We start from the raw sequence: 27,419 nt of genomic DNA on the forward strand, positions 1-27,419 counted from the left end.
CAGCAAGTAATTTCTTTCTTAGCTCTCTACATGCTGCACGTCTGCCCAACTCACACCAGTGCCATGGTGGGGATCACTAAGGAAGCGTTTTCCAAACACAATGAACAGCGCTGCACACTCGTAGCTTGAGTGTTCCTGTGGATGCTTTTTTTCCCCTGAACTTTGCAACTGGGTTGGGCACACGCCTCCCAGCCTTAAAGGGGGATCGCTTAATTCCCTCTTCTGTGGTTCTCCCAACCCATTTACCTGAAGGCGAGTCAAGCTTAACTGTTTAACCCAGACCAAAGGGTTAATGCGTTTCCTATTAGGTTTCAAGGGAAAAGTCCCAACATTTTCCTCTAGTGGCCAAATATCACCAGTCACAGTTAACCTTCATTAATTACTTCTGTTCTGAATAACACTACATCTTCCCCAAATTGCACACACTCCCGAAGTTTAGACCTATGCTTAAGTGTCACGTTGTACCTTATCACAGGAGGGATTCAACACTGCTGGGATAATCCTATATTCAGCAAAAGGATAATCATGACCAGAGGTGCCATGGGCACCAGGAGGAATGGACATCAGGATTCCCAAGCTCCAGGTTAATTCTGCCAGCTACTTTCTGAACATCTGTGGATAACTTTCTCCTATCTTAGTTTGCTCTGCTGTAAAATAGATTTAGAAACAGGAGAGACATGTGAAATATTGTTGGCTAGTGAATTCCTCTTCCTGTAGACTTACAGCTGTTCCTTTTTGCTGATATACCACTGCAGTTCTGTGCAATTTAAATAATTCTGTATAGAGTAGCAGGAAGCAGCTTCACTTCAAAGAATATTTCAGTCTAAATCACAGGGAAATTAAGAATAGATTTCTCCTAATTTAACCATTTCTAGCTTTTCCACAGTTTTAAACCATTCTTCCTGTAGTGGAAAATGAACAGACATGCTATTGAACAACAGGACTGCAAAGCCTCTGCTCTTCTTTCAGAGCCTAGCATCTTTGGGAACAGCAACTAGAAGCAATCACACAGGCAGCATCAGAATTTCAGAGATGGTTACATTTGCTGAGATGTGAGACTGAAATCTTGCCATCACTCCACAGATAAAACAGCGTTAGCAACAACTGCATTCCAAGCCAGTTTATGTCAGCAGGGGTCTGTTATTGTTGCTCTCAGCACAGAGAGGTTGGCAGCCTGACACATAGGCCACCAGACATTTATTCTAGCCCTTGTCCTGACTTGGGCATTTACCAAATGAGGAAGGGTAGCTCTTAAATCTGACTGGGCAACAAAAACCAGAAGACCAACCAACAAACCAAGAACCAGGAGCAATAAAAATTCTCCTCTCCCTTTTTGCTCCTACCACCTTTTTAAGCTAGAGACACAGCCTAATGGGTGACTGTGATCCTAACCTCAGAAATAGTTTGCATTTTCTTAGAATAAGGAGTGACTCACCCCAGTCACTTACTCATAATCACTGTAGACTGTTGCTTGTGGAAATACATGCTGCCAAGAGCAGGGCTCATTGATGGATAGGCTGAACACATTTTTCTTGGATAAAAACAAAGTCTCAGTCCCCAGAAAGTTAATTATTAAGACACTGAGCTGTCAGGCATCTAGAGAAAAATTTGCAGAGTTCTATTATTAACTCAATATATTAGATAGTTCTTTAACAAGTACTTCAGAGAAAAAAAAATTAGAGATAGCACTATTCAAGAAGTGTCCTATATTCTCATCCCCTTTGCTATAAACAGAGATAGAAAAATCAAATTAACTGCATTTATGCTAAAAAGAGATTAAAGTAAGGCATTGTGCTTTATAACAGTACTTTAACATGCCGCTTACAAAAGATTATGCCTCATATTAAATATTTCATCTAGCTAAACACTTCGAAATCAGCATGTAGATGTTTTCTGCAACTACAAGAGGTGCCCCGAGGGATTTTATCTCAGTGTTTTCTTAACAGAAAAATAAAGTACATCATCATACCCGAGTGGTCCAGGCTGGATGAAACTCCACATCAACATCTTAGAGGCAAAGGAGAGTGTGAGGCTGCCTGTAGCACCCTCTATGGGAAGATGTGATACTTCACAGAATTGGAAAACCAAAATTACTCAAGAATTCTGAAATATGTTTCTTAAGTCATTGCCCTTATAAACCCACAAATATAAAGTATGTGGAAGCAATGATTTATGAAAGCTGACTTTGCATAATTGCTTTTATATAGGTCAATTCTTTCAGTTGCTACAGATGGTTACACAGAAAATCATGAATTTGTAACTAAGCTTTTAAGTCAAAGGTGGAGGTTTGACAACAAAGCAATGTGAGACTTCCCTGCAGATACATAAAAGGCCTATTTGGTTGGGGTTTTTTCCCCAGAACATTAAAGGCTTTGGCATTGCGAGGCAGATGGTTCTTTCTACTTTGCATGGGTACTGCTAAGATAATACCAGGATCTAGTCCCAAGGGTGTTGCGGTGTCTGTGGTGTTAGACTTGCGTTCTGCTCCACAATCTGGCACCATCTACAGCTTCTTCGGCAGGTGCTGGGTGCCACCTGCAGTCTCTCCATAAGTACAGAAGGCAAGCAGGGCTGGGAACATGCCGCAGCCACTGTTCAGTCTCTGGCAGCACAGGGACAGAGACAGGTTAGTAACACCGACATTAACTTATCAAGCATAAGATGCAACAGGGTTACAAAAGCCATTGGTCTATTTGCCTTTAAAGACTCCTATAGTGAAGCTTATTACTTGCTGCAACTTTGTTTTGGGGTAAAGAAAAAACAGTTAAAAGTGGTACAGGCAAGAGTCACCATTAATCAGTTCAGGAAAACTGTTTTTTAAAAGACAGTATCTTTCATGACAGGTAAAAATCTGCAGCCCCCAGGTGCTACACCAGTGACCATGGTGCAAGTGTCTCTGAGGCCAGGTTTGGAGCTGGCTGGAGGAACTCACGTGGCTTCAATAGCCCAGCAGAGGTTCTTAGGCTGGCAGAGTTCACAAGTGACTGCTCTGCAGGAAACACCATTGCTGCTAACCTTTAAAAAAAAAACCAATGGATGTAGACATAAATTACCTGCTACCTTTTATAACCTTATCACTATGCAACAGTACCCAAGATCCAAACAAGTGGCTTGCACAGAGAAGTCCTGGGGGTATACATGTAGTCATCAGCCTCCTGTTAGGGAGGGTGTGATTTTTGCGATCAGACATAATAGTAGACTTGCACCACAATAATGCAAGTGAGAGCAACATCTGCTACAGTAGCAGCAACCCATTTGAAGAGGTCCTCATTAGCAGTATATAAGAATGGTAATCTAGACTTAGAAAGACAATCCTTTTGAGATCAGGTATTCTAACAAATAATTTAAAGTTACACCCATAGATGCATATGCACTTTAAAACAGACTTGGAAGCACACAAGGCTAACGCACAAGACCAAACAAGGTTCTTTCATCTGGTTCACTTATAACACAAGGGGGGGTTATTTATTTGTTCGAGGGTTTTTTTATTCCCCTCTCCCACAAAGGCAGCAGCAAAGCTTATGGGATCTCCAGGAGAATCACCTATGCATTAGATTTCCCCACTACCTTTTATTACTAAACTGAAGTGACGTACTGTTTCAGATATAAGGCATACTAATGAACAATCTAGCCATGAAAAGCTGACCTCTCCTGTACCATCATAAGATCTGGAGAAGCTCAGAGCTGAATCAATACCATTTTTCAGACACATTGACTCATGTGAGCTCCCAGTAAATGAAGTGCCTCAATCCAGCTTTTTCCAAAGCTGGAAAACAGGACTACAATTCTTCCTCACATCCACTACCCACCTCCCCACTCCAACCCTGTCCTGCACAACCACCTTTAGAGGACAGAGCAGGTTGCTATAAGAAATGATTTTCAGAAGTAAAGGGACAATAGCTTCTAAAGCAAGGCCTCCCTTTTTGCTCATTAGCAGGCAACTGCTTCAAACCATCTCCTATGCTCTGTGCTAAGGCTACCTAAACATACAATTGGTTAACTGCTGTACTTACCCCTCCCTCTACGCTATTACTTGCGGTTAATTAGTGCTACTATAGTCTTCAAATATTTCTCTAGAAGACAGAAGCTAGCTTCACTCAGGCTAGGATGATTTCTGCAAGAGTAGCTGGAGAGAAGCAGAAGATATATTTGTTCTGCAGTAACAGAAGGCTGCTATATGCAGAAGTCAGAGCTTGGGGTGACCAAGCTGTTCTAAGACCATCATCTTTAGAACGAAATCTCTCCTGGCTTAGACCTGCATTCTTGCCACTGTACATTTCTGATTATACTTACCATATCAGCCACTAAGAGAGCAATTGACAGTTCAATTTGTTGTATTAATATCACTTTATTCAACTTCAAATAAAAACCCTCTTTAAAAGCCTACTCAGAGTATCGATTACAGCAATAGGTTGTATAGAATATGATAGGTCATTGAAGAGGTTTGCAGAGTAGTGGCTCATTCTTTGCAAGAAGCTTGTATTTCCCACTTGCATTCTTATCCTTGACAGGGACAGTAAGAACCAGAAAGAGAACAAGTATTTACAAATATACCCAGGAAATATTACAGTTCAGAAATCATATGTACAGTTTTGAACTGTTCAAGTATGTTTCAGTTGAGCAAAGTGCTACAGGTCACAAAAAACCAGTAAAAACAGAACTATTAAGACAGAGGTGGCAGTCATTTGTTAGCCAAACAACTTGCAGGTGGTGACAGTATATGCAAGGTCTAGAAGTTGAAAGTATCTGGAGTATTGCCCTGTATTTGGAAAGTGTAACTAGCAGCAGTAGATTCTGGTACAACATTTTGGTCTTCCTCCTCCTAGAAGAAAAAGGAAAGAGTTTTGAAAGAGCAGTGGCATTTTAACCTAGTAGTCAGTGCTAGAATAGAAAACTTAAGTAGAAAAAAAAAGTCATCCTGCAGCCACTTACTTCTGCTGAGAAATATTTCTCAATCAGGGTGGATGAGGCTTTGTACACTTGTTCATTTTCATGTGACTGGAGAGCTTCAATTTTGTCTAGACCTCCACACTCCTCAATCATGAGGCAAAGTTTTTCAGTCTCATGAATCTTCTCAGCAGCCTGCAAGAGACAAGCATGGAATAGCCTCAGGTTGATGCCATGCACCTTTCTACTGCACAACCATTAGCAACAGCTTGGGCAGTGATCAGGCATACCACATCCACATACCAGGAAGATATTTGAAATAGCATCCAGGATAACTAGCACAGTTTTGCTGTCTTTAGCTGAGAGGAGATTCAGCAGGGGTTCAACAACACCAGCCTGAACCAGATATACGATTTGGTCAATTGTTCCACCACTTGTGTAGTTAGTCACAGCCCACACAGCTTCCTTTTGAGATTTGAAATCCCCCTGTGAAAGCAAGAGCAGGGTATTTGAACACAGATAGCAGTAATAACAGAAGCCTCGACATAGTAAATATGGTTTGTTTACCTTCCTCAGAATACCAATGAGATAAGGCACAAGACCATGGTCTACAACTTGCTGAATCTGATCCTGACGCCCAGCAGTGATGTTGGACATGGTCCACGCTGCTTCTTTCTGAATGTTGTTTTTGTGATGAGAAAGGAGACTTGGAAAGACAGATAGTGCTCCTGAGTCGATAACAATCTGTGTCTGCTCATCAGTACCAGTGACAATATTCCCTATGGCTCTTAATGAAGGAGTCTGAAATAAACACAAAAATAGTACTTAGGAAAATTGATATAATGTAATCTGTGTTTGAACACATACAGCCATACTTGATGCCCTTTCACTGTACCCTTCCCAGTTAACAGCATGATGAGTTTTAAGCTCCTTGTTAGCATTACATATGCAGACATTAAGCATGCTAAGGCTGCACACTTTCCAAGGCTAATCTGCAAACTACTCAGACAGTTTTCCTAAGCTCTGTCATAAGTACTAATGCAGTTTTATTATACTAAAATTATAATATGTGCAAAAGCCATTTCTAAACACTGTCCTTTGAATTTAGATTTGCAACAGCAGTTTAGAGTTAAAGCTTGCTTTTAAAAGCGTGTTGACCTGTTGTGCTGGCCTGTGTGTTAAATACAATGATTATGTAAAATCCTGATAGATTACTGCTGTTGACTGTCACATGTGGGGCAATCTCCACCAGGATAGAAGCTCAAGCCTTACCTATGCAAAACCTAGAACAAGCGTCTGATTTATGTGTGGGAAGAACCAGTTACATGGACACTGCTCTAACTGCATTTTTATTCATGACTCCAACAGCAACCTGCATGTCTGATAGCTTACCATTATTGGCAGTTCACTACATCCCAGGAGTTTCACAAGTTGTGGCACCAATCCAGTTTTCACTACAACTTCTATCCTGTCATTGGAACCATCTGTTAGGTAGGAAAGTGCCCAGCATGTGTCTGCTAACACCTCAGGATCATCATGGTGCAAGAGCCGAACAAGACTTGGAAGAATCTGCTCAATAGCTTCTATGGGTGGTGCAGGATTCTTATTGCGACAGAGGTTTGAGAGGGTCCAGGTAACATTGCGTAAATACCCAGACTGCAAGAGTTGAAATAAATGGTTAGCAACTGTTTAGTTAGTTGAGCACTTTCACTCACTTACTAGTAATTGTAACTTGAATCATATTGCACACTTACAGCCAGAGAAGAGAGATCAGGAACAGCTAGTAGACTCAGCAGCGGCTCAATTGCACCAAATTTAATAACCAGATCTCTATAGGTAGAGCCATCCCCTGAGAAAATGAGATAAATAGTCAGGTGAAGACCAGAGAAGAAGGACATGTGCATACAGAATCATTATGTGTTAGAGTATGAAGTCTTCTACTGCTTAAGAAGGGCTAAAGAAAATAAGAGGACAAAAGGACTACTGACACTGTGAAGTCATATGACAAGCATGTGTTTTTCTAATCAAGCCACTGAGCTTAATTTTTCTGTTGGAAAAAGAGGTAATTCAGCATATGTTTTCTATACAGCTTTTCTTAGGAGTTCATAAGTAAGCAGGGACTTGTATGTTGCTTTGAAACCCTACCACTAGAACAGAGCTCTTCCCATAATATGGGACTTCAAATACATTATAGTCACTGGTTGCGTGACTGGGTTCTATAGTGTAATGCTGACGGAATGTCGAAGTCTGCCCGAGTCCTCCTATTGCAAGGTACAAAAAGCCCTTATAAAGGAGTTTGGAAAACACTCTAAAGGTTTAAGAAAACTCCAACCAAACAAGGCTTTTCTTGAGCCGATTTTCTTTACATGAAGATTCTCTATTCTCTGTAAGGCACAGCTGTTGGAAACCATGACAAAACAGCAAGTACAGTATTAACTATATATGAATTTTGACCAGAATATTTTTAAGAATGGGATCCAACACTGGCAGATCAAGTAATCTTGAAAGGTGCATGAGAAGCTTCATTATATAGTACTTTCACACCAGTAAGTAGCTGTTTCAAAGCAAGGAATATCAGCCATCACTTACAATTAGGGAAGCCATCTGCTCCTCCCCCCTCTACCCCCCAAGCCAACATACAGAGCAGAGCTCACTGATAAAGTCACAAAAACATCAAGTGAGGTATGTGAAAAGGCCCTATGTGGTAGCATGATTATATATATATAGCAGTATCAGAACTGAACCGTAACACAGAAGCAATCCACAGGTTGCCAGGTGTAGCATGAAACATCTCATACCAGGTCTGAAGATAAAGACCTGTCTGTAGCATACTCTACATTGCAGAACATGTCTTTACTTGAAAACCATTAAGGCAGAGCTCACCAGAAGCTCAGCGAGCTGCATGACATGTCCGTCATAACATCCTCCTATTTTAAATACGGGAAAAGGTCTGAAACAGTTGTGTAGCATATTGACATACCTGCAATATTTCCTAGTGCCCACACAGCCTGTTCACTGATGTGAGCGTGGGGGGAGGCCAGCAGCGAAATAAAGGCTGGAATAGCCCCTCCATCTACTACTGCCTTCGTTTGTTCTGACGTGCCAGAAGCAATGTTGGTAAGTGCCCAGGCAGATTCAAACTGAATAGGACTACAGTCTGCTCTGCCCAAGAAGGAGACAAACTTTGGAATCAAACCAGCCCGAATTATGTGGTCTATTGGGGGCTGCTTCTCTCTTGAGAGGAGTTTCCTAAGGAGAAATACAAACAGAAAGCATTGGTTTTGCCTGCAGAGATCTAAACAGATTGAACAATCTAAACAGATCCCTATTTACAAAGAGAAAGGTTTAACATTGCATTGCTTTCTCTGAACATTAAGGCAATGCGACATGAAGGAGAAATACAGACAAGCTGAACACTAGGCTTCCTAAACCTCTGTTAACTTTGGTTTTGGCATGTCTTCACTGTGCAAGAGGTTCTGCCGTTCAGACTCGGAAATAAAGTAGACCTGCAAGAGTCATAATTTATCTGAATTGCTAGAGGTTTCTCAGCAGAGAGAGGTTACTGACTGCCAGAAGCAGCACAGCAGCAATATACAAGCTTGCTAAAGGAGATTTTAGAATTGGAAAGAGAAATGAAACTTGGCATAGTTCTAACCCCAGACATCTTGCTGTTCACATTATTTTAAGGTAGATCACTGCACTCAAATATTGTAGTCATGTTAATACAGTTTAAAGAGATTTGTTTTGCTTTAACAAAGGATTTGTTATCACTCCTACGACTCTAAGATGGACTACTGTTTGTTTTGCCACCCTGAAACCACTAGAAAGAATTACTACTTCTAGTATAATGTTCAGGCCCTTCAGATATTCAAAATCCACATGATTTTGATAAAATTATGACTAGGTTAAATGCACCTAAGCATTGTATCTAAGGTTGACTCAGGTGTTTGTTGAAATACTGTCTGGTAAAAGCCATAGCTGCTGCCATAAGCAGCTGCTTAGGTTCATAATTGTTTTACCTTGCCCAGTTACTGGCTTGCACAGCTGAATTTATTACCTCTGAACTCCTTACCTGGCAGCTTGAGTAGCCTGTAGCTGAAGCTCCATATTATTACTATTAACTCCTTTGACTATTTCTTCAACTGACCAGTGTGCCAAAACCTGCACAATAAGAAGTTACATGTATGCTTTGTTGGGAGAGGCATGTGTCTTCATGACCAAAAGGCCTTCTATATAATACTGTGAATAGACCCCAGTTTACAACCACTTCCTTTATTAAAAGATTATATCAGTAAGTGATACTCTAAAACCTCATCAGTTACAGCTTTATCTACAGTTATCTGAACTACTGAAAGCTTTTTGTTCAAGCACTTTACACCACTGTTACACTAGGCTTAAACACAACCAGCTAAACTAAGTCTTAAAGGTGTTGTGTCTGTTACAGTCAGTAGTACAGACTTAAGCTGGTGATGTAAACGTAGTAATGCTGCGTCCCACACATGAAAGGATGCAAACTAGCGTGGCTGCATGAGCTTATATTGCAAGCCATCCACATGCGCCTGTGCTGGGTACCTACTTACCTGATTGCTCCTGTTTTCCTGAAGGGGAGAAGTAGCATCATCTGGTAAAGTGCTAACATTTCTTCTTTTAAGCATCTGATCATCTTTCTTAGCTTTCCTCAGTTCTACATTGACTTCAATACGCCGCCTTCTCATTTCCTGGAGGATATACAAACACTCATTTTAAGTTCTTGGGCTTTTACAACTCATAGTTAAAAGAGATTATGGCTAAAGTAATAATTGCATCAAAATACTCACTGTAGTATCTTTTCCTTTGTTCTTGAATCTGTTCAATCGAGCTGCTGCTGTATTGGCATTCTCATTTACAGACATCTTGCTTGTTAGATTTTTGAGAGGAAACGGAGAAAACCAAGCCTGAAAATAGAGCAAATGAACAGAGTTTACTCCACAAAAGTTAAATTTAAAAACTGAGATCAGTACTCGAGAATGGGAAACACTTGTCTATATTAGATACAGTAACAGCCTCTGACTCGATCAAAGATGCTAATAATAGCAATAATAATAAATAATAATAAAAATAGCTAATAATAGACACAACTGTGTCTTTAAACACCTGGATGTTACAGCAGGCTCTAGCATTAACACAAAAGCATTAGACACATATACATTGTTTTAAAACACTTCCAGCCGCATCATCTGCGTCGTCGTTTTAAGGAGCAAGACTGATCTTTCCGCCCATACTGCACACACTTAAGTAGTTTTTTCGCTGTGTCACATACCGATATTGCACAGACACCCCGTCCAGCCACAGCCCGACCCCTTTTGATGGAAGGGCAAGATCACTCACTGGCGAAGCCCCCCCCGCCCCGGGAGGGATTGCTGTGCCGGCACAACCAGCAGCATGTGGAGGCAGCTACACTGGTAACGAGACAGGCTCCTGCACCTTGGTCGGCTCCAGGGTGACCCACCGCGTAAAGACCGGCTTCATTTCGGCCACGGTGCAGCGAAACACCCAGCCCACTCCAGAACACGCCAGCCCCACCAGCCCTACTCCAGGCAGCAGCCTGTGACCGCGGAGACCCGAAAGGCTCCAGAGGGACCCCCCCATAGGGACTGCCGCCGACAAAGCCCCGTCCCTTCTGACAGGCCAGCGCACGGCCCGCACCCCCGCTGTCCCGCACCCGGCCCCTCCCTGCCGCAGGCCCGCAGCCCCTCCCGCAGCCGGGCACCTCCACCGCGGGCTCCGCACGCCAGCCGCCGCACCGCTCCTCCGAGCACGCTGCCACTACCCCCGGCCGCTCCAGGCGGGATTTAAATTTCCCGCGCCCTCGCCCTGCCATTGGCCAGTTCGAGCCATAGCAACCTTCTGATTGGCCGGTTTGAAATGCTTCTTCGTCTCGCGATGAAGGACAACCAATCACCACGGCGCTCCCGCAAGAGCAGGACAGACGTCACGCATTCCACCGCCCGTCCCCGCCCCAACACTACAACTCCCGGCATGCAACGCGCGGCGGCCGTGGCGGGCAGGCCGCGGCGCTCGCCGGCGCATGGCATGCCGGGATTTGTAGTTGTACCGGGGCCAGCTCCGCCGGGGCCGCCCGGGGAGCGCGGTGGGGCGGCCGGGGGTGTTGCACCCGTGCGTGAGGTGGCAACAGGGAGGTTTCCAGGCTCTGAGCGGCTTGCGGCAGTGCCGTTTCCTCACAGGCAGTCTAAATTCTACCTCAGTAACCGTCAGGTCACCGCAGGCTTTTCCTGAGACTCCCTGTGCTGTCTCCTAGGCACTTGGGGCACAGGAATTTAAAGAAAACGGGATACGAGATTGCAATCAAAAGCAGTTCAACAGCAATCAAGTCAGATCAAAACTAAATCATACAGAATAACAAAAAAAAATAATGCCTACCCTTGTGACATGCCCAGAAAATGGGCAGATCTGGGATTGTTTTGGATGGGTTTGGCCTATTTATGAGGGACGGAATACAAAAGAATGCCATTCCACAGGAGATGCAATTCAAACCATAAAATCTAGGGGGAAAACGTGACTCTGCCAGCAGCACTGGCATTTCAACACCTAAAACGTACAATTCAGGGTAGAGAAGCTTCGTCAGAGATGCACACAGATGTATCTCTGTGTTAAACCCATTACATTAAAACATTTATACTGATCTGTAGAGGCACACAGTGGTTGACAAAGGTGGATACAGAGGAGGAGGAATTACCGGTGACATTTTACATAGCCGTTTTGGGGCCTTACAGATCCGAGCTTTGTAAAAAAATAAAAATCACAGAAACATACAAGAGAACAGGGAAGTCAAGAGAAGAGAAAGCACATCAGTCACAAATGGAGATACTGTAAAGGACTAGTTTGACAGAAAAAAAAAAGGCAGCTCAAAAGTAGAAATCGAGGTAAAACACCTGGTGTGTGGAAAGATCAGAGGGCTAGTGTGAAGCAAGTCCGCCGGGCCATAAATTGCTGGAGTGGGTGGTCTGGAGCAGAATAACCTGGACAAAGGAGAGTGTGCAGGGGTTCCAGGGCAAGGAGAGGGCTGTCAGTGGCTTGGGAACTCGAGGTGGCTGTGTACGAGGTGTTGCAGGCCGGTAAGGGGTGAACATGTCTTGGGCAGTGAAGGAGCCCTCACAGCTTGAAGGGCAGTTATCAATACAGGAAAGCGACAGAGGTGGTGGGAGGCTGGACGGCGGTGGGCGCACGGGTAATGCGGACAGCGGAGGGCGGCAGCAGGAAGAAAGGGCCGCCAGGGGAGGAAGACCAGCGAGGGGAGGAAGCTGAACGTGGAGCCGGCGGGACAGGGGGCAGCTCACGGCAGAGCAGCGCGGGAGCACGCAGCCCCCGCCGGGAGGGGAAGCGTTGGGAGGCGAGAGTCGCCGGGACATGGCGGCTGTGGCCCGCGGCGGGTCCCCTGCGGGCGCACGTGCGGAAGGGGCAGCCAACGGCCGCCGCGCGGGAGGGGCTGAGGGCAGCCGGGGCTCGCCGGGCAGCGAAGGGCGGGGCCTCGCGGCGTGGGATGGACAGCGCCATGCACCAATGGTCCGCAGGGAGGGCGGGACCAGGGTGGTGGTGATCGGGAGGGGAGGGGCAAGGAGCGAGCGGACGGGGCCTCCTGCTCATGAGAGAGAACGTGCGAACCCCCTTAGGGGCGGGGCCAGCGCCGGCCGGGCGGGGCTCTTACTGCACGGCGCTCGCAGCTTTTGCTGGGTGACCCAGTGGCCTAATGGATAAGGCATCAGCCTCCGGAGCTGGGGATTGTGGGTTCGAGTCCCATCTGGGTCGTACCACAGACGTTTTTGTGGCCCCGCTGTGGCTACCCGGTTCTTCCTGCAGCGCCGCGTGTTGTAATCGCCCACCCGGGACACCCCAACACTTTTAGCCGGGGCCGGCCCGAAGCAGAGCCAGCAGCGCGCTCTGCTGCAGCGGGCACAGGCACGGCCCCAAATTTCCTTCCCTGCGCCCTCCCGCGGTCGCCGGGCTGCCTGCCGGCACCGCCGGGCCGGGTGCCGCCGCCGCCTCCCGCCTTCCCGGGCACCCCGCGGCAGCGGAGCGCCTCCGCCAGGGGCCCCTCGGTGGCGGAAGGACGAGGCGTGAGGTTGCCGGCGCCTTGTCCGTCACAGGCTGGTGGCCGAGCGAGCCGCCCGGTGAGTGCCCGGCGGCCGGGAGCTCAAGTGAGCCGGGCGAGGGCGGCAGACGGGCGGGTCCCCGCTGGGGCCGGTGTCACGTCTGGGGGCCGCCCGTGGGTCCCCCGGAGGCCCGGGGGTAAGCGCGGAAGGGAACGCGAGCCGCGGCTGCGCTCTCCTGAGGCGGCACGAGGCCGCCGGCGCCGGTTCCCTCAGGGCTGGGGTACCTCAGCGCAGCCCCAGTTCCCTCAGGGCTGGGGTACATGGGCGCTGCCCCTCAGCGCGGCCCCGGTTCCCTCAGGGCGCGGGGTACCTCAGCGCGGCCTCAGGTCCTTCAGGGCAGGGGTACGTACCCCTCAGCGCGGCCCCGGTTCCCTCAGGGCAGGGGTACCTCAGCGCGGCCCCGGTTCCCTCAGGGCGGGGGGTACCTCAGCGCGGCCTCAGGTCCTTCAGGGCAGGGGTACCTCAGCGCGGCCTCAGGTCCCTCAGGGCAGGGGTACACGGGCGCTGCCCCTCAGCGCCGCTGCCTGCAGGGTGGGAGCACCCCAAACACTGCTCGGGCCCTGTAACCAAGATCCTGTCCAAAGATCTGGAGAAACTTGCAAATATAGACACAGTCGTATGTGAATATAGGTTGAATTATGGTACTAGCTAATTTAAACAAAACTCCCTGGCACACGGCAGGTCTGCGGGACACTCAAGTGTACATACCTCCCTCCTTCCCTCTCTCCCTCCCTCCTTCCCCCATCCTTCTCTCCCTCCATCCCTCCACCTTTCCCCCCATCGCTCTCTCCATCCCCCCTGCCCCCCCCAGCACAGCCTTCCCCACTCCCCACGCTGGCTTGCTGCAGGTACACCTGCTGGTTGAGCGGGAGATGAGCTACAGGAGGAACATATGAGCTCTCCCTCATCTTTTGTTTAAATTCCTATTTCCATAATAGCTATCTTGGGATACTTTTGGAATGAAAATGTTTCAATAACAGAGGAAAATAAGGATTAATAAATGCTGCAGTAGAAACGTAACACTGAGTAACAGGCGTGTTAAAAAGTTTGTTTGTTTTGCATGCTGTTTGGCTAATACTCTGTATCTTCACCCATAGCTGCCCGAGATAAAGCTCTGAACATTTAAGAATTCTATTAAACTGCTTAATTAAGGCAGTACAAAACAAACTAGGCAATTTCTGGGCCACACAACACAGGCATTACTGATGGGTAGATTTTCTGTCAGGGACTGGGTTTCAGGAGCTGGGGTAGAGTGCTTTTATGGGGTTTTCAAGTTGTTTGTCGCAGATTAAAGGCATGAATGAGTTTGCTAATTTTTCACCACACCCAGTAGCAGCTAGTAAGATAAACTGTCACAAGAGCAATCCTGTCTAGCAATAAGGTCACCCATTTCAACTGGAAATGTAGAAATAAGCCTACTTATTTCAGTAATCCAAATCAGGGTTGGCTTGGTGTGTGAAAATTTGTAGAGATCATGCTAGCAAATAGAGTTTTAAAACTAAATCTATATTTGGGGTCAGCAGAGCTTTTCCTTGGACTGAACAGTAACTACTGTATTTTTTTCAGTCTGAAAAGGATCACTGAAACTGGTTCCTTAAACTATAAAAGGAGATTACCAGCTGTGTAACTGGAGGTAGCCAGAAATACCCCAGTATGGTTCGTTGTAATGCACGTCCCTTACAGACACTGAAGTGCAGGTGTGCTGCCTGTTCCAGTATCTCAGTTGCACTTTATAACGTAGTTCTCCATATCCAGTAAATCCGTTATTTGTTCTGGATGATTTTCTCTACAAAATGTCATAGGAAGCAAGACCCTCCCCCAGAATAAAAACCTGTTGCTAAAAACATAGATGTTATTCACAGAAACGCAGGTGACTGACTGCAGGCGGCATGGGCTGGTGTGTGTATGGGAAGGGGGGGTGTCCGTATGCATTCCTCCTAGGAGGGGTAGTGAGGCTGGTGGGGAAGGCAGCAGCTTGGTCTTGCTCCAGTGGGTTGTCCAGTGAGTGATTCCCGTTTCCCCTAAGGCTGCCTCTCATTAGCATGAATCGGGGGAAGGGCATAAAAGACTCCAGTTCATTTTGAGTCTGGAAAAACTTTACTGCAAAATGACAACCAAAGTGTTCTGGCTTCTCTGCTTTGTCATTAGATCATCTTCCAGCTCAGTGGCCGGTAAGTCTGTTAACATTCAAAGCGGGGCTGGGGCTTATTTGCCTTTGGTATCAGGGGAGGCTAAACACATTGCTACACGTTCTTGCCCGAGCAGCCCTCTTCAGCTGTAGCGTTTTCAGCAAGCGGTAGCAGTAATCAAGGAAGGGCTCAAGAAAGAAACATTTCAACATGTTTGCGGGATGGGAATGTAAATTGGGCTACTGGATTTGTCAGCATTTGAAAGAATTAAGAGCACCTGCCAAAAGCAGGCAGCTAGCTGGTGCCGTGAGTCCTCCGAGCCATCATTTAGCAGTTGAAGTTTGACTTGCTTCTGCATCTGAGACTTTTGTATTATTATTTGTGTGTGACCTTTCCCTTTTAGTCTCCTTCCCCTCACCTGTAAACTCCAGATTCCTAATTTATTTCGGCATGCCCTGTGCTGTCATGTGCCTGCAGCAAGCTGTCCTGAACAGTTTTGGTTGGCTTATTTTTTAGTACCTCATTGAACAGAACAGAAATAAGATATACTTCTATTCCATTGGGAAGGAGCTGATCATGTTGCGGTTGTATTAAGAGCTAGACAGGAATATGTTGGTGTAGGAGAATGAGCCTTAAGGTCCTGAACAGATCGAGTAGAGAAAAATGAACTATTTCTTGTTACAATCCATGACTGAGAAGGCATGATAAACTGGTAGGAAAGTGTACTTATAAAACCAAGTCCCAAACACCTGTTCGGAGTTGAGAGCTTCCTATTGAACCATCTCCAAAACACCCTTGCCTATTGATTTCTTGAGCTTGGACTTCTTCCACCCTGTTCTTCATGGACATTCTTTTGACTTTACGTGTGGCCAGCCCAAGTATCAGGGAATCTTTCCCATGACAGCAGCTGGTGAGAGAAAAGGGGGAGAAGTGGCAAGGTCAGCAGTTGAGTCAGTTACAGAAGATAAACCAGGACATTGTTGATCTATGTATGTCGAATATCTCTTTTCACATAAGGAGTTAGGATCAGCCTCCTACATGATGCTAACCACAGACAGCGAACACCCAGGCAGCGGCTGTGTGTGGGTGAACTGTTTTTAAACTGTGCTGGCTAACTAAAGGCATGCAGTGAAGGACTAAAGTGCAAGGAAAGTGAAGCGCAAGAGGAAATCTCTTTCTTCCCAGGCTAAACAGAAGGTCGTTTTGCTTTGTGAGGTCAAAGTGATTGAGGCGAAGGTATAAATGAAGGCCTAGGTGACTGTCCGGCTTGTGTGAACAGTGGCATTAAGCCTTTCCATTTTTCATTAGATTCCCAGACATTTCCTCCCCTTCTCAACCCTTCTCCTCTCAACTTAAGAAAAGCCTCAAAATAACTGTTCCTCAGCAGCAATAGCCTAGCTACCATGGTACTGCTACTATACAGCTCTCGTGCAAAAATCAGAGATCCAGAACTGTGGATAAAGATCTTTTCAGTAGCGTTCAAAGCCCAAAGCCACTGAAGGGTCCAGATGACATTGTCAATAAGGCATCCCATGGATGGGAAAACCAAATAGTTCTGTTGTCATGGTCTTTTAAACAAGCATCCCAAATGGCAATGTGAACCTTGTTTCCTCAGATGCTCCCTGGAGACTCAGGCTTTTGAGAAAAGGGTTTGTTTATAAATCATGTTTTTAATTTGCAACAATAATAAAGTAAAAATGCAAATCTCCTGTGTTTTGCTCACACAGCTGCCTTCTCTGCACTGGGCCTTCCATGCCTGAGTACAGAAGAATGAGGAGCTCTACCGTATTTCATCAGCTGAACTATTTATCAGTTATGTCTTATTGTTGATGGCCTCACTTACAGACCAGAACCTCGAATCTGCCAGGCACTGCCCATTCAGAAGCACACAGAATAAAAAAAATTACAGTGCTAATTCACTCTCTCCTTTTCTTGTGCACGTAGGATCCCTGCCCTATATCGAGAAACCCAGTCAGATTCGTGGCAAACATGCTTACAGTTCAGCAGATGCTGCATCTGGCCAAGTCAAACCGCCAGCCTGGGGCACCGGCCGCGCCAGAGGGAATCGCACAGAACACTGGCTTCTGCCTCCCACCGACCTGCGGCGGCCACAGCTCCCGGAGATTCTCTCCCTCTCTTCAGACAAAAAGAAACGCACCAAGCCTTCTCTAGAAAACAGCACGGGGTTGAGGAAACACCCCTTGCAGTATGGAGGGGCCCTGCCTCTGGAGAACCCGACCGAGGGGCCTTCTCCTGCCTCCTTTGATTTCAACCACACCAACAGAAAGCACACGGACAGGCGGCTGGCCAAGGCTGCCAACAGCGTGTCGGCCCACCTCCACCAGGCAGCATCCCCCTACCAAAAGATGACATCCTTAGTGGAGGCTCGTCCTTTTCCAGACTCTGGCGCAGTGGAGTCAGATGATCCAAACACACTGGATCACTTCAACCGACCGGGCAAGATAATCCCCTATAAACACACTGATCCCTTCAAAAAGATCACCAAACCCTCCTGGGTCACCAACCGCCAGTCATCCAACTTGCCGTACTACTCCACCGCGCTGAAGAAAGGTAAGGGGGCAGCCGCTCTGGCAAATGATATGGTGAGCTTTCCAAAGGTGGGGTGGCACAATTTGGATGAGAGATCCCAAAGGGGTCAGCTGCCGCCCCTCACTCTGTGTGCCTCTTCTAGATGGTGATAAGGAGAAGGCGTGTCTGACCGAGTGCAGGAAAGAGCGAGACGAAGCGGAGGCCTTCTGTGCCAGTGAATTTGGTAAGTTGTGTCCTTGGCGCACCCCACAGACAAAGCATCGCCGTTCTTTGTTCATCCGCTACCAGCGTTTCACTTCTGCTTTTAAGATACTGCTCACCAGGTATGTTAAATAATTACTAAGGACACTAAAAGGACCTATCACAGCTCTTTATAAATGTACGGCAACAAACGGTACCAAGCCCTACGTTACCCTTTCCCTGCCTTGGGCTAGTATTGCTCTTTTTTTCCGTTTCCTCTGCTTTCCACTGCTTGGAGGACGAGAGAATTCTTGCTACTGGTCAACAGAACTGAAAAGACCAACTGTTTTAGATACTCTAACATTAAACATTGTAGCTGTGTACTTACCTCATTATTTATAGCGAGTTTGTGATTTTGGGGGCTGACATTTCAAATGAAAATAAAATGGTGAACCAAGCAAAAATAAAACTGTGATCCCCTCCATACAAAGAATTCTCCTTGAAGTTCCTTAGGATTAAATGTCTTTAGTCCTTGCGTCCAAGTTGATGTGGCTAAAGATGGTAGAAGATAGCCTGGCAGTTTTGTATTGTTTAAGAACAAGCATTTTCTGACTGAATTCTTGCCTTGCGCTTAAGAAGTTGTGAAGTAGATACCAACTTTTTCTCACAGTATTTTAAGAGATAAGCAAAATACATGCCTAGTGGTAACAGATGTTTCCATTTGTAGAATATAAACACGTTACAAGACGTCTGTTTTCTCTAAATGGCAAAGTCAGGAAGTGCTTTCTACAGATGCTATATTCTTTTATTTTTTAACCACTCTCATGCATTCCTGTCAAACATAGGCCTTATAGCAACTCAACCTTTGTATATTTTAGCCTTTAACAAGTAGTGGTCTCATTCATCTCTTAAATTGAAAAAGGCAGGTAGGAAAAAGACAGTCTGAGCAACAGACCAGCCGAGGTTCCACTGCAGCTATCGGGGAGTGCTTTTCGTTTCTTTGCAGATTACAGAATAAATGACTAAATCAAAATTCTCACTCCACATGGCAGGTGTACATAAGTCCTCTTTGCCTTACCTGCCCCACATATCCGTTGTTTTCTGGCTCCCGTAGTCAGCTCAGCGCTTGCCAAAACCAGAAACTGGGTGGAGAGCACGAAGTGGCTGCGTGTAAAGCAAGGCCCACTCGGTGCCCTTGCCTCTTGGCATGACAAGGGTCTTTTCTTTCAAAAGCCAAAGCGTTTCATTAGCAGGTTAGCTCTGTACTTTATTGTCAAGTTTGAAATTGGAAAATTTTACTTTAAGTAAATATGCCCACTTTTTTACGTATCAGGATGGAAAACTACTAAAAACATCACTTTTGAAACATTTTATAAACTTCACTAAGAAACATCTCAGACCTGTAAAACACAAGGTTAGTAACTCAGCAAAGACTAAGGTGATGACCTCAACAAATCTGATTATTTGAAGCAACTCCTGCGTTCAAGACTGCCTGCTACTGAGCCAATGAATTTCTGCTGATGCTTACTTTACAGTATTTTAAATAAGAGCCTTCACATATACCTTGAGTTGCCACCAAGGTATGTAATCTGATGCTTGGGTTTCCCCCCCACCCCCTCTTTTAAATCAGCAGTGAACGGAATTGTTTATAACATGGAAAGACTGGGGCATGGAGTCCACTTGATTACGCTTTTGGTAAACAGCGATGGATTATACAAGATGAGTCGCCTGTATATTACTCCTGATGCCTTCTTCTTTCGAGTTCACATTCTAGTTGTGGATACTTTAAACTGCAGTAAACCGTGTCCAGACTTTAAACTTGGTAAGTAATTCCAGCTAAATCCATTCCATTATTCCTTTTGGGTGCAGTGCAATTTTAGTCTGCCCTAGTTTAATAGGCTTATCCAGGAAAGTTGTGAAAAAATAAAAATAAACCCATGTATTTACTCTTAAGCTGGAGGGCTTTTCCCTCCTAGTTTCTCTAAACTTTTAGAAGAGAATTGTGTGAAGAGGTCAAGTAGCAATATAGTCCTTAACTTTTTCTGGTTACAAAACAGTTGCAAGAGTTCTCAGGACTGCTAAAATATTAAGCAGGAGCTTAAGCTGATGCCTTTGTAAGTAGTCCAGTTTTCCTTCTGAACGCCACTTTATCAGATCCCAGTGTTTCCCTCAGAAACCTCCTCCTTGCAATGCTAGGCAGTAAACCATTATTTCAGTGCAAGCACACCCCACAAGTCCCACTGAAGCTCAGGGTGCTGCTGCACCGAGCCACACGTTCAGGATGCGTTCCTGCAGGGTACAACTTCACCCCTCCTCATAAAGCTGCTGCCCTCCCAGCAAGTACAGCGAGTAATTTTGTGCTTTCTTCACAGCATGGAAGTCTCGTTTGTTTTGCAGGCAGTAGATACATCGTGATGGGTCGAATCTACCACAAGAGACGACAGATCCCTGCAAACCTGCTGCAGTCTCTGCGCGGGCGCCTGAGGCCAGGGGATGGTTTGCTTAGAAGCAGCAGCAGCTACGTGAAGAGATTCAACAGGAAGAGGAATCGCAAAGTGCAGGCGGCTCACGCTAACTGCAGATAAGGCGCCAGCAACCTCCCTCCAGGACACAGGCAGCAGCAGAATTCCCCTACCACGAGAAACCCGGCCACGGTTTAGCAGCAGCGGGAGGCAGTTCTCCTCAAGTCTGCAACTGGGTGAGAGGTAGGACACTCGCTTTTGAGCTTTAGCAAACACTACCCAGATGTCCCGACTAGGTACCTCTATATTGCAAAGTTAAGCACAGAAGGCAGTGCAGGGAGTGTGAACTGGTCACGAATTTGCTCCAGCTGTTTCCAGAGCCACAGGTTATTATTGCCTCCCCTGCTGTAATGCACCCCTAATAACCTGTAGGAATTGTAAAGTAAAATTCTGGAGGTGTTTTTCTAGGTGCAGAAGTAACCGCACTTTCAAACCCTGAATAGACGTTAACGATACCAGCGTGATACCTATAGAAGATCTCCACTGTGTTTTCACACAGTTCTGCCTAACGCATGACATGCTTTTGATAAAAAAAAAAACCCAAAAACCCAGCAAAATTAAGGATCACGTGTATTGTTTCGGTATCCTCAAACATGTCCATACTACTTTTAAAAATTACATTGTGCTTCAATCAGAGCTGGATTTTCACACGAAGCAAACAAAATAGCGATGTAATTATTTGAGTATATGAATGCGCAAACTGAAAGCAAATCAGTAACTGCACAACGCAAATGCCCAATTAGGCTTACAAATAACAGCGCGAGTTCATGCCAAGGAATGCAAAACAAGCCTGCAACTGCACGCACGTTGTGTGTGCCTGGTTACACTGTCAGTGCCTTAAAATTTCAGTCCTAGCACCGCGTACCCGGTGTCATTTTCCCATGAGAAATATCAGGAAGTTTGTATTTGCACATCAGTAAAGTTACTTTTTGAATCAAAGACACCATCTTTTAATACCTTTAATGTGGTGGGATGTAAGAACCTAAAACTGCTGCAAAGGCGATCTTAAATGTTTGCTGTTCCAAGAGTCAGTATTCACAAATCGTAAATCTTTAAAAGAAACTGATAAAAATGTTCATGGGGTTCTGAGTTCACAGTCTCCTGGGTCCTGGAAGATCCAAAAACCTTATGTAATGATAATAAACAAAGGCATATCCTTGTCTGACACGTCTGCTGGGGATTTAAAGATAGATATTTAGATTAAAAAATGGGAAAATGCAGTCTAGCTTCAAAAAAAATACACACACTGATGTACGTGACGTGACCTGGAACAGGAAGCAGCGGCTTAGGTGAGCATTTTCGGGTCTGAAGCAAAGGTAGTTCTAACACAATTCTACCTGTTGTAAACATCTGCAGCTTGATTTAGCATTATTGAAAAGCTACAGAGTAGTGGATGGGCATAAGTCACAATGTGTGAAGTATTTCTTGATACGGAATAGGGGCCAACTACCAAAAGCAAACATCGTATTTTGGGGTCCAAAGAGCTGTTACTATAAGACAGAAATTTACTTGTACCTTGTGTCTATCTAAAATATATACTCACTCACTTTTGTAACGTGAAAGATTTTGCATGGAGCGGAGCATATAGAAATGGAATTTTGCTGAGAGACTTTGAGGGGGCTTTGGATTTGGCAGAACCATGGCTCCTGGCAGTGAATCAAAGCGCTGGAGTGGACTGGGAGGGACAGGAGAAGGAAGGAGAGAGGGTTCCACGCGCATCTCAAGTTTCTTTGTCTCCGTTTTCAACTGAACTCCATGGACTAGCCAGCAAGTCCTACAGTCACCCACTGGCCCAGAGGAGCAATTAAGCCCCCTTCCCCACCCCCAAGACATTATCATCACCTAAACCTGGCCAAGCGTGGGTACAGAAATAACATCCACAGCCGGATCCCGTTTTGATTGTCTCTGGGAAGAGGTAAACAGTAGCACACCAGCGCTAATGACAGCCAAAGCCTGAGTAAAATGCCAATCACACACCCATCATCTGCACCGCGCTCTCAGGTAACAGCTACTGCCGCAGAAGCCAGCCTGAACGGCAGTTTATTCTGCGTTCTCCTTTTGTGTGACGAACCCCCTTACCTTTCCCTTCTTGCTTGGAAGCTCACTCCTTAAAATACCATCACAACAGGTGAGCAGCAAGCCACTGGATTTCACAGCCCAGCTGAAACACAGCTGGAGCACGAGGGGAACGCCTGTTCTTACCAGCCTTACTCCACGCTAACATACCGAATAAAAAAACATATTCCCTAGATCAAGTGGATGTCCAGTGTCTCGCACTCGCTATTACAAACCCCCACAGCATTAACCACACTGAAAAGCAGCGGCGCTTCAACAATAGCTGCCACGGTAATTTTGATACCCCCACAGTAATAACTGTTTTCCCCAGCAGGGTAAGCATGAAAATTCTGCAGGCAATATATAGAAATCCAGACGTACGGGAACACTGTTGTCTTCCTGCCTTTCCAGGGCTTTACTCTCAAGTTTTTGGGTAAGCCCAATTTTTTATTCGACTTTAAGTCTCCATTGTAACTGTTGCACAAACTAAAATCTAGACCAAGGAAAATGGCTTCTATTTTGATGAGACAAAAAGAAAATCAAGCTGGAATAGCTCACATTATCAAAATCTGTGTTACAATGTATGACCACTTTGAAACAAACGTTGCAATAATTTATAAAAATACCAACAGGAGGATGACTGAACAGAGATCACAAAGCTTACGACCTTACCAGGACTTTAAGGAAGGTGAATATTAATTATGAGTGATGTATTTTCAGTAACACCACTTAACTATAGAAGATCACCACTAATGAATTGAGAAAAGTACTCAGCCTACTCAACAGCAATTGAAAATGCTAAGAAAGGCTCTTGGCACAATGAAATCGTACGTATGAATTAATTCTCTCATCAGCCTGATTGACTGGCAGTTTATGTATCATCTGGCAAAGCCCAGACCTACATAGGATAATGTTATCAAATGTTTCATTAGAAACACCACCAAATCCATGTCAAACACATTACTTTATTTGTCCAGGATGATGTGTCCTATAAGGTACAAAAAAGTACTCTTCAGTTTGCCACAATTTGTTAAAAACATAGCAATCTATTGCCTACAGGTAGGAAAATTTTAAATCATATCATATATATTTATATATGAATAAATAGTACAGAAATACTGTGAAGTTTGGATGAGATGCAGGATATGTTAAAACGCTGTTAAAAGTTGAGATTTTTTTTCCCTCGTTGCATTAAAAACACAATGCATACAATATGCAGCATTTTTTTTAAACGTCAAAAGACAACAAAACCTAAATGCAACTACTCTTCTTTAACTTTGAGAAGCATAAAAGGATTATGGTTTTCACATTGAACAATTATTTTTTAATTTCCACATATAGGTTAAATGACAACATCGGTACGTACAAAAAACCCACGGGTTTTTATTAGAGAAAATTACCCCAGCAGAACTTGTACACCTGAGCCTGTAAGTGTAAGAAAGTGTGGTCAGTAGCAACATCTTTGTAAGAAAAATACCAGAAGAGGTTCTTGCATAGCAAGGTGTGAGGTTAAACCCGAAAGGAGCTCGTTCATAAACCAGGGACATCCCAGAGCACTGCAGAACAGAAGGTAACTGAGTTAGTGCAAAAGCTAGTCAAATGCTCCAAGAGCCGCACACGAACCAGGGCGGATTTAACTACGGCCAGGTCAAAGGAGCGCGTCATCTACATACGCAACGCCACAGTGACAGTGGAAAGAAAAAGCAATGGCATCTGCCACCTGCAGCCCCTTGGCGACTTCCACTTGTCCCTCACAGTAGCACCGCTCGCACAGGAACAACGGAGCGGCCCAGGACGCCTCTCCACGGTACCGTTACAGTCGGTGCTCCACATTCCCAGAGTACTTGGCAAAATATCACTTAACTCAGCGGTGGGCAGTGACATTTCACAAAATACTTCCTACCACCTGATCTGTTATAGTCATTTTGGCACCGCTGCAGAAATCTCATGAAGGGCCAACAGCTGCTCAGGAATGAAACGTAGTAAACGCCACCTTCGGAGCAAAATAAAGTCTGATCTGCCTGGCCGCTTCCCTCCCCTACTACCTGTAGTATCTGTACTCCTGAACAGATCCCCCAAGTGTTACAAACATATCAGCGCACACTCAAAAGACACCTACATCTGTGGGGAGAACAATTATCTCCATTTATTTTGTTTCATATACATCCATATTTTGAATTTTAATACAAAAGAAAAAAATTAGAATCTGACAAATGTTTACAAACAAGATACCTTCAAATAGATTTTACTCATTTCAGTCTGGTGCAGAGTAAATGACAAATTGTACTGTTATATTCAAGGCAACAGAGTCTGTAGTCCATGACTGCTTAGCCCAACTTTTATGCAAGCTTAATTGGTTTTATCTACCATGAATGATAAACTCATTGTTGATTCCCAGTTCTCTGTGTGTGCACATGTGTACATAGCAGCTCCTTTCATAGAAAGAAAAGACATCTAGAGGTCTTCTTGTACTTTTACCTACAGGAATCATGTTAAGATACAGAATGGATTACATGTAACCGGGGCTGGATTTTATAAGAAAAAATAATTAGCTGACAAATGAGGGCAGCAATAAAAAAGCGTCTTTTTTGCAACAATAAATAAATACAGTCAAAGTTTTCTGTGTGGACTTTAAACCAGCTTCTTCACTGAAGAACAGACGTGGCATTTCCATGGAGTTAAACGTGACCCCATTTACTGTATCTTTTTTCTTGCTCTCTTTCTCTCTTTCCTTCAACAAAACAAAGTTTTCCTGCTTCTGCCACAATAGTACAACAATTTGATCTTGACAAGAAAGTGGTGCTGCTGATTTTTATTTCTTTGTCCTTTGGACAAAATAAGCCAAGAATATAATTTGACTGTTGTGACCAATAAAAACGCAGTTTACATCAAGTCTTGTCAGGATAACCTGACTAAAAACATCTGGCTTCTTAATTAAAAATTTTCAGACAACCAGATTCTTGCTCGTGTGTTAGGTTAACACGCTGAACTCTAAGAAGCTGTAGACTGCAGTTTGTTGTTATGGGACCTGCAGAATACAGAAGAAAGCGAAGAATTAAGCACCCTTCATTTTGGAGAACACAGTTGCTGCAAGGTGTTGCCAAGGGTAAATCACAAGGAGGGAATTACCACCATGTCGCTTCCTTTTTTTTTTTTTTTTCCCCTTCAGAAAAAGGAATACTTAAAAAATCCTGGCTTTCATGCACATTTTCTCCTGAACAAATATTTCAGTACTCGTAAAAATGCAGTGTGTCACTGATATATTCCAAAATGCCTGCAATCAGTTTTACTCTTGTATTTACATAATAGTAGTCCATCAAAAGGAAAGCAGAAAGACATTTTTAATTGTGAATATTTATAATAAGGTATACTTTGCTTAAATTTATTCAAGAAGTCTTTGGGTTAACTTAATAGAAAAAACTGAACAGGCATGTTAAAAATCACATTTTTGCTAATCAGAGTTCAGCAAAACTCTTTGACATTCACAGTTTTATTAGTGACTGAAAATAAAACAATAAAATACATGGTTTCCGAGATGAATTTTTCATTTTTCTCAATACAGTATTCGAGGAATGGGACAATTTTTTCTGTTAATACGGTTAAGTTTACCAGTATGACTATGCTGGTAGCAAAAACAAAAAACCCAACAACATTTACTTTTTAGACAAATGGTCTGGATTTTTAGGGCAGTTTAATGTCATCGCATTGTACAATAAAAGAAAGTGACCCCAACATCCAGTTCTGATTCCAGTTAAAAAGTTCAGACTAAAGATATCACAATCTGCAAGAAAAGAAAGAACATGGATGGTATAAATGAAAAACAGTAACAAATAAGATGCAGCAATGAAATTAAGTGTACAAGCACAGTGAATGCTGGATAACCAGCTAAAGCAAGATGACAGAAACATGAGCTGAAAACTACCTGACAAAAATCATGAATATGGTATTAAACTGGAAAGAAAAATGCTGGACTAATCCATCGGCTCTCATCCCTTCCTATCAGTCCCACTCCTGTTGCATACGGAAATCAGACAGCTTCCCCAACAATGGATGTAAAGCGAAGCTTTCCATTTAGTTAATTACACAGGGGTGTAATCCCGCATTATCATCCTGGGCAAGCAGTCAGTTACAGTTGTGACTGTTACAGTCGGATGGACAGAGTTAACTACTACACACAGACAATTTCTGAGTAATGCTGGAAGGCGCCCAACATTTGTAACTCCGTTACAGCTGGCTCATGTTGGCATACAGCAGCCATGCAGGAGAAATCCGCATACTCCCTCCGTGTTTTGAGTAAGCTGGCTTTAGCAACAGCTGTACTAAATACATTTATAATTTGACTGGTGCCGTACAACTCCCATGTACGTGCCACTAGAACGAACAGGCAAGCAACAGAAGAGTTTGTAGTAGAGCTGCACGTTCTTTTTCAGGAATGTCTGTGTTAGGGAAATACTCTACACTGATCCTTCCACAGAAAAACATTTAAAAAAGGACAGTTTCATTTTAAATAGTGAATTCTGAATTGTATTTAGTTTTCCACACCCTACTTTAACCCTTATTCTCTCTCGTTCAAATACGGACAGTTACAAAAAGATGAATTAGTAAAACCGAAAGTATTTTCATTTTTCATTGGACTATAAGCTTCACAGAACGATTGTCTCTTTTTAGCATGAGAAGTATTTACTGCACAGTAGAACATTATTGTAACTCAAAACACAGTATTTGTCCTCATCAGAAATGATTCTCACTAAGTTTTCTGCAGCGATGACTTAAAAGTGCCATTCAAATTTTCTATATTTATGATGCCGCTGCCCAAATTTGCACGTTAACAACTCATTTGGAAGAAATACTATAAAGTAACCGCCACAAAATCGTATTTCAGCCTTAATTTTGACAGAAAATGACAGCTGGCTATTATAGAACAGATTACTATTTTTTTTTCCCTT

General features: G+C 44.4%; 3 protein-coding genes and 1 non-coding gene across 24 annotated transcripts in view; 2 read left to right on the top strand and 2 right to left on the bottom strand.

The window, feature by feature from the left end:
* Positions 1-4,328: 4,328 nt before the first annotated feature.
* On the bottom strand, positions 4,329-10,735 carry KPNA2 (karyopherin subunit alpha 2). The gene is made up of 11 exons (XM_055727301.1): positions 10,637-10,735; positions 9,705-9,821; positions 9,468-9,605; positions 8,960-9,048; positions 7,868-8,136; positions 6,642-6,736; positions 6,280-6,543; positions 5,455-5,688; positions 5,191-5,373; positions 4,933-5,082; positions 4,329-4,822 (listed from the first exon to the last, which is right to left on the bottom strand). The coding sequence occupies exons 2-11, from the start codon at positions 9,777-9,779 to the stop codon at positions 4,730-4,732; spliced, it is 1,590 nt and encodes a 529-aa protein (XP_055583276.1). The 5' UTR covers positions 9,780-9,821; positions 10,637-10,735; the 3' UTR covers positions 4,329-4,729.
* Positions 10,736-12,620: 1,885 nt separating this feature from the next.
* TRNAR-CCG (transfer RNA arginine (anticodon CCG)) lies at positions 12,621-12,693 on the top strand. The gene has a single exon. It is a non-coding gene; the product is annotated as a tRNA-Arg (tRNA).
* A 205-nt stretch (positions 12,694-12,898) lies between these two features.
* C1H17orf58 (chromosome 1 C17orf58 homolog) lies at positions 12,899-25,092 on the top strand. 2 transcript variants are annotated; one of them, XM_055727318.1, is made up of 5 exons: positions 12,899-13,055; positions 17,111-17,737; positions 17,859-17,939; positions 19,527-19,718; positions 20,294-25,092. In XM_055727318.1, exons 2-5 carry the CDS (start codon positions 17,533-17,535, stop codon positions 20,479-20,481), a joined length of 666 nt encoding a protein of 221 aa, XP_055583293.1. In that variant the 5' UTR covers positions 12,899-13,055; positions 17,111-17,532; the 3' UTR covers positions 20,482-25,092. The 2 variants fall into 2 exon arrangements, with proteins under 2 accessions (XP_055583293.1, XP_055583283.1); XM_055727308.1 differs by lacking the exon at positions 12,899-13,055 and adding an exon at positions 15,107-15,208.
* BPTF (bromodomain PHD finger transcription factor) overlaps positions 24,594-27,419 on the bottom strand; it is a 56,692-nt gene continuing 53,866 nt past the window's right edge. For 18 of the 20 annotated variants that reach the window (XM_055727237.1, XM_055727244.1, XM_055727217.1 and 15 more), the window contains one exon: positions 24,594-25,501. In XM_055727237.1, the coding sequence (XP_055583212.1) occupies positions 25,465-25,501 (37 nt within the window). In that variant the 3' untranslated portion in view covers positions 24,594-25,464. Of the gene's footprint in view, positions 26,255-27,419 lie in introns of all 20 variants that reach the window. The other 2 variants (XM_055727171.1, XM_055727229.1) reach the window with 1 other exon arrangement.

The sequence above is a fragment of the Falco cherrug genome, chromosome 1 (assembly GCF_023634085.1).
Source record: "Falco cherrug isolate bFalChe1 chromosome 1, bFalChe1.pri, whole genome shotgun sequence".
Taxonomy (NCBI): Eukaryota; Metazoa; Chordata; class Aves; order Falconiformes; family Falconidae; genus Falco; species Falco cherrug.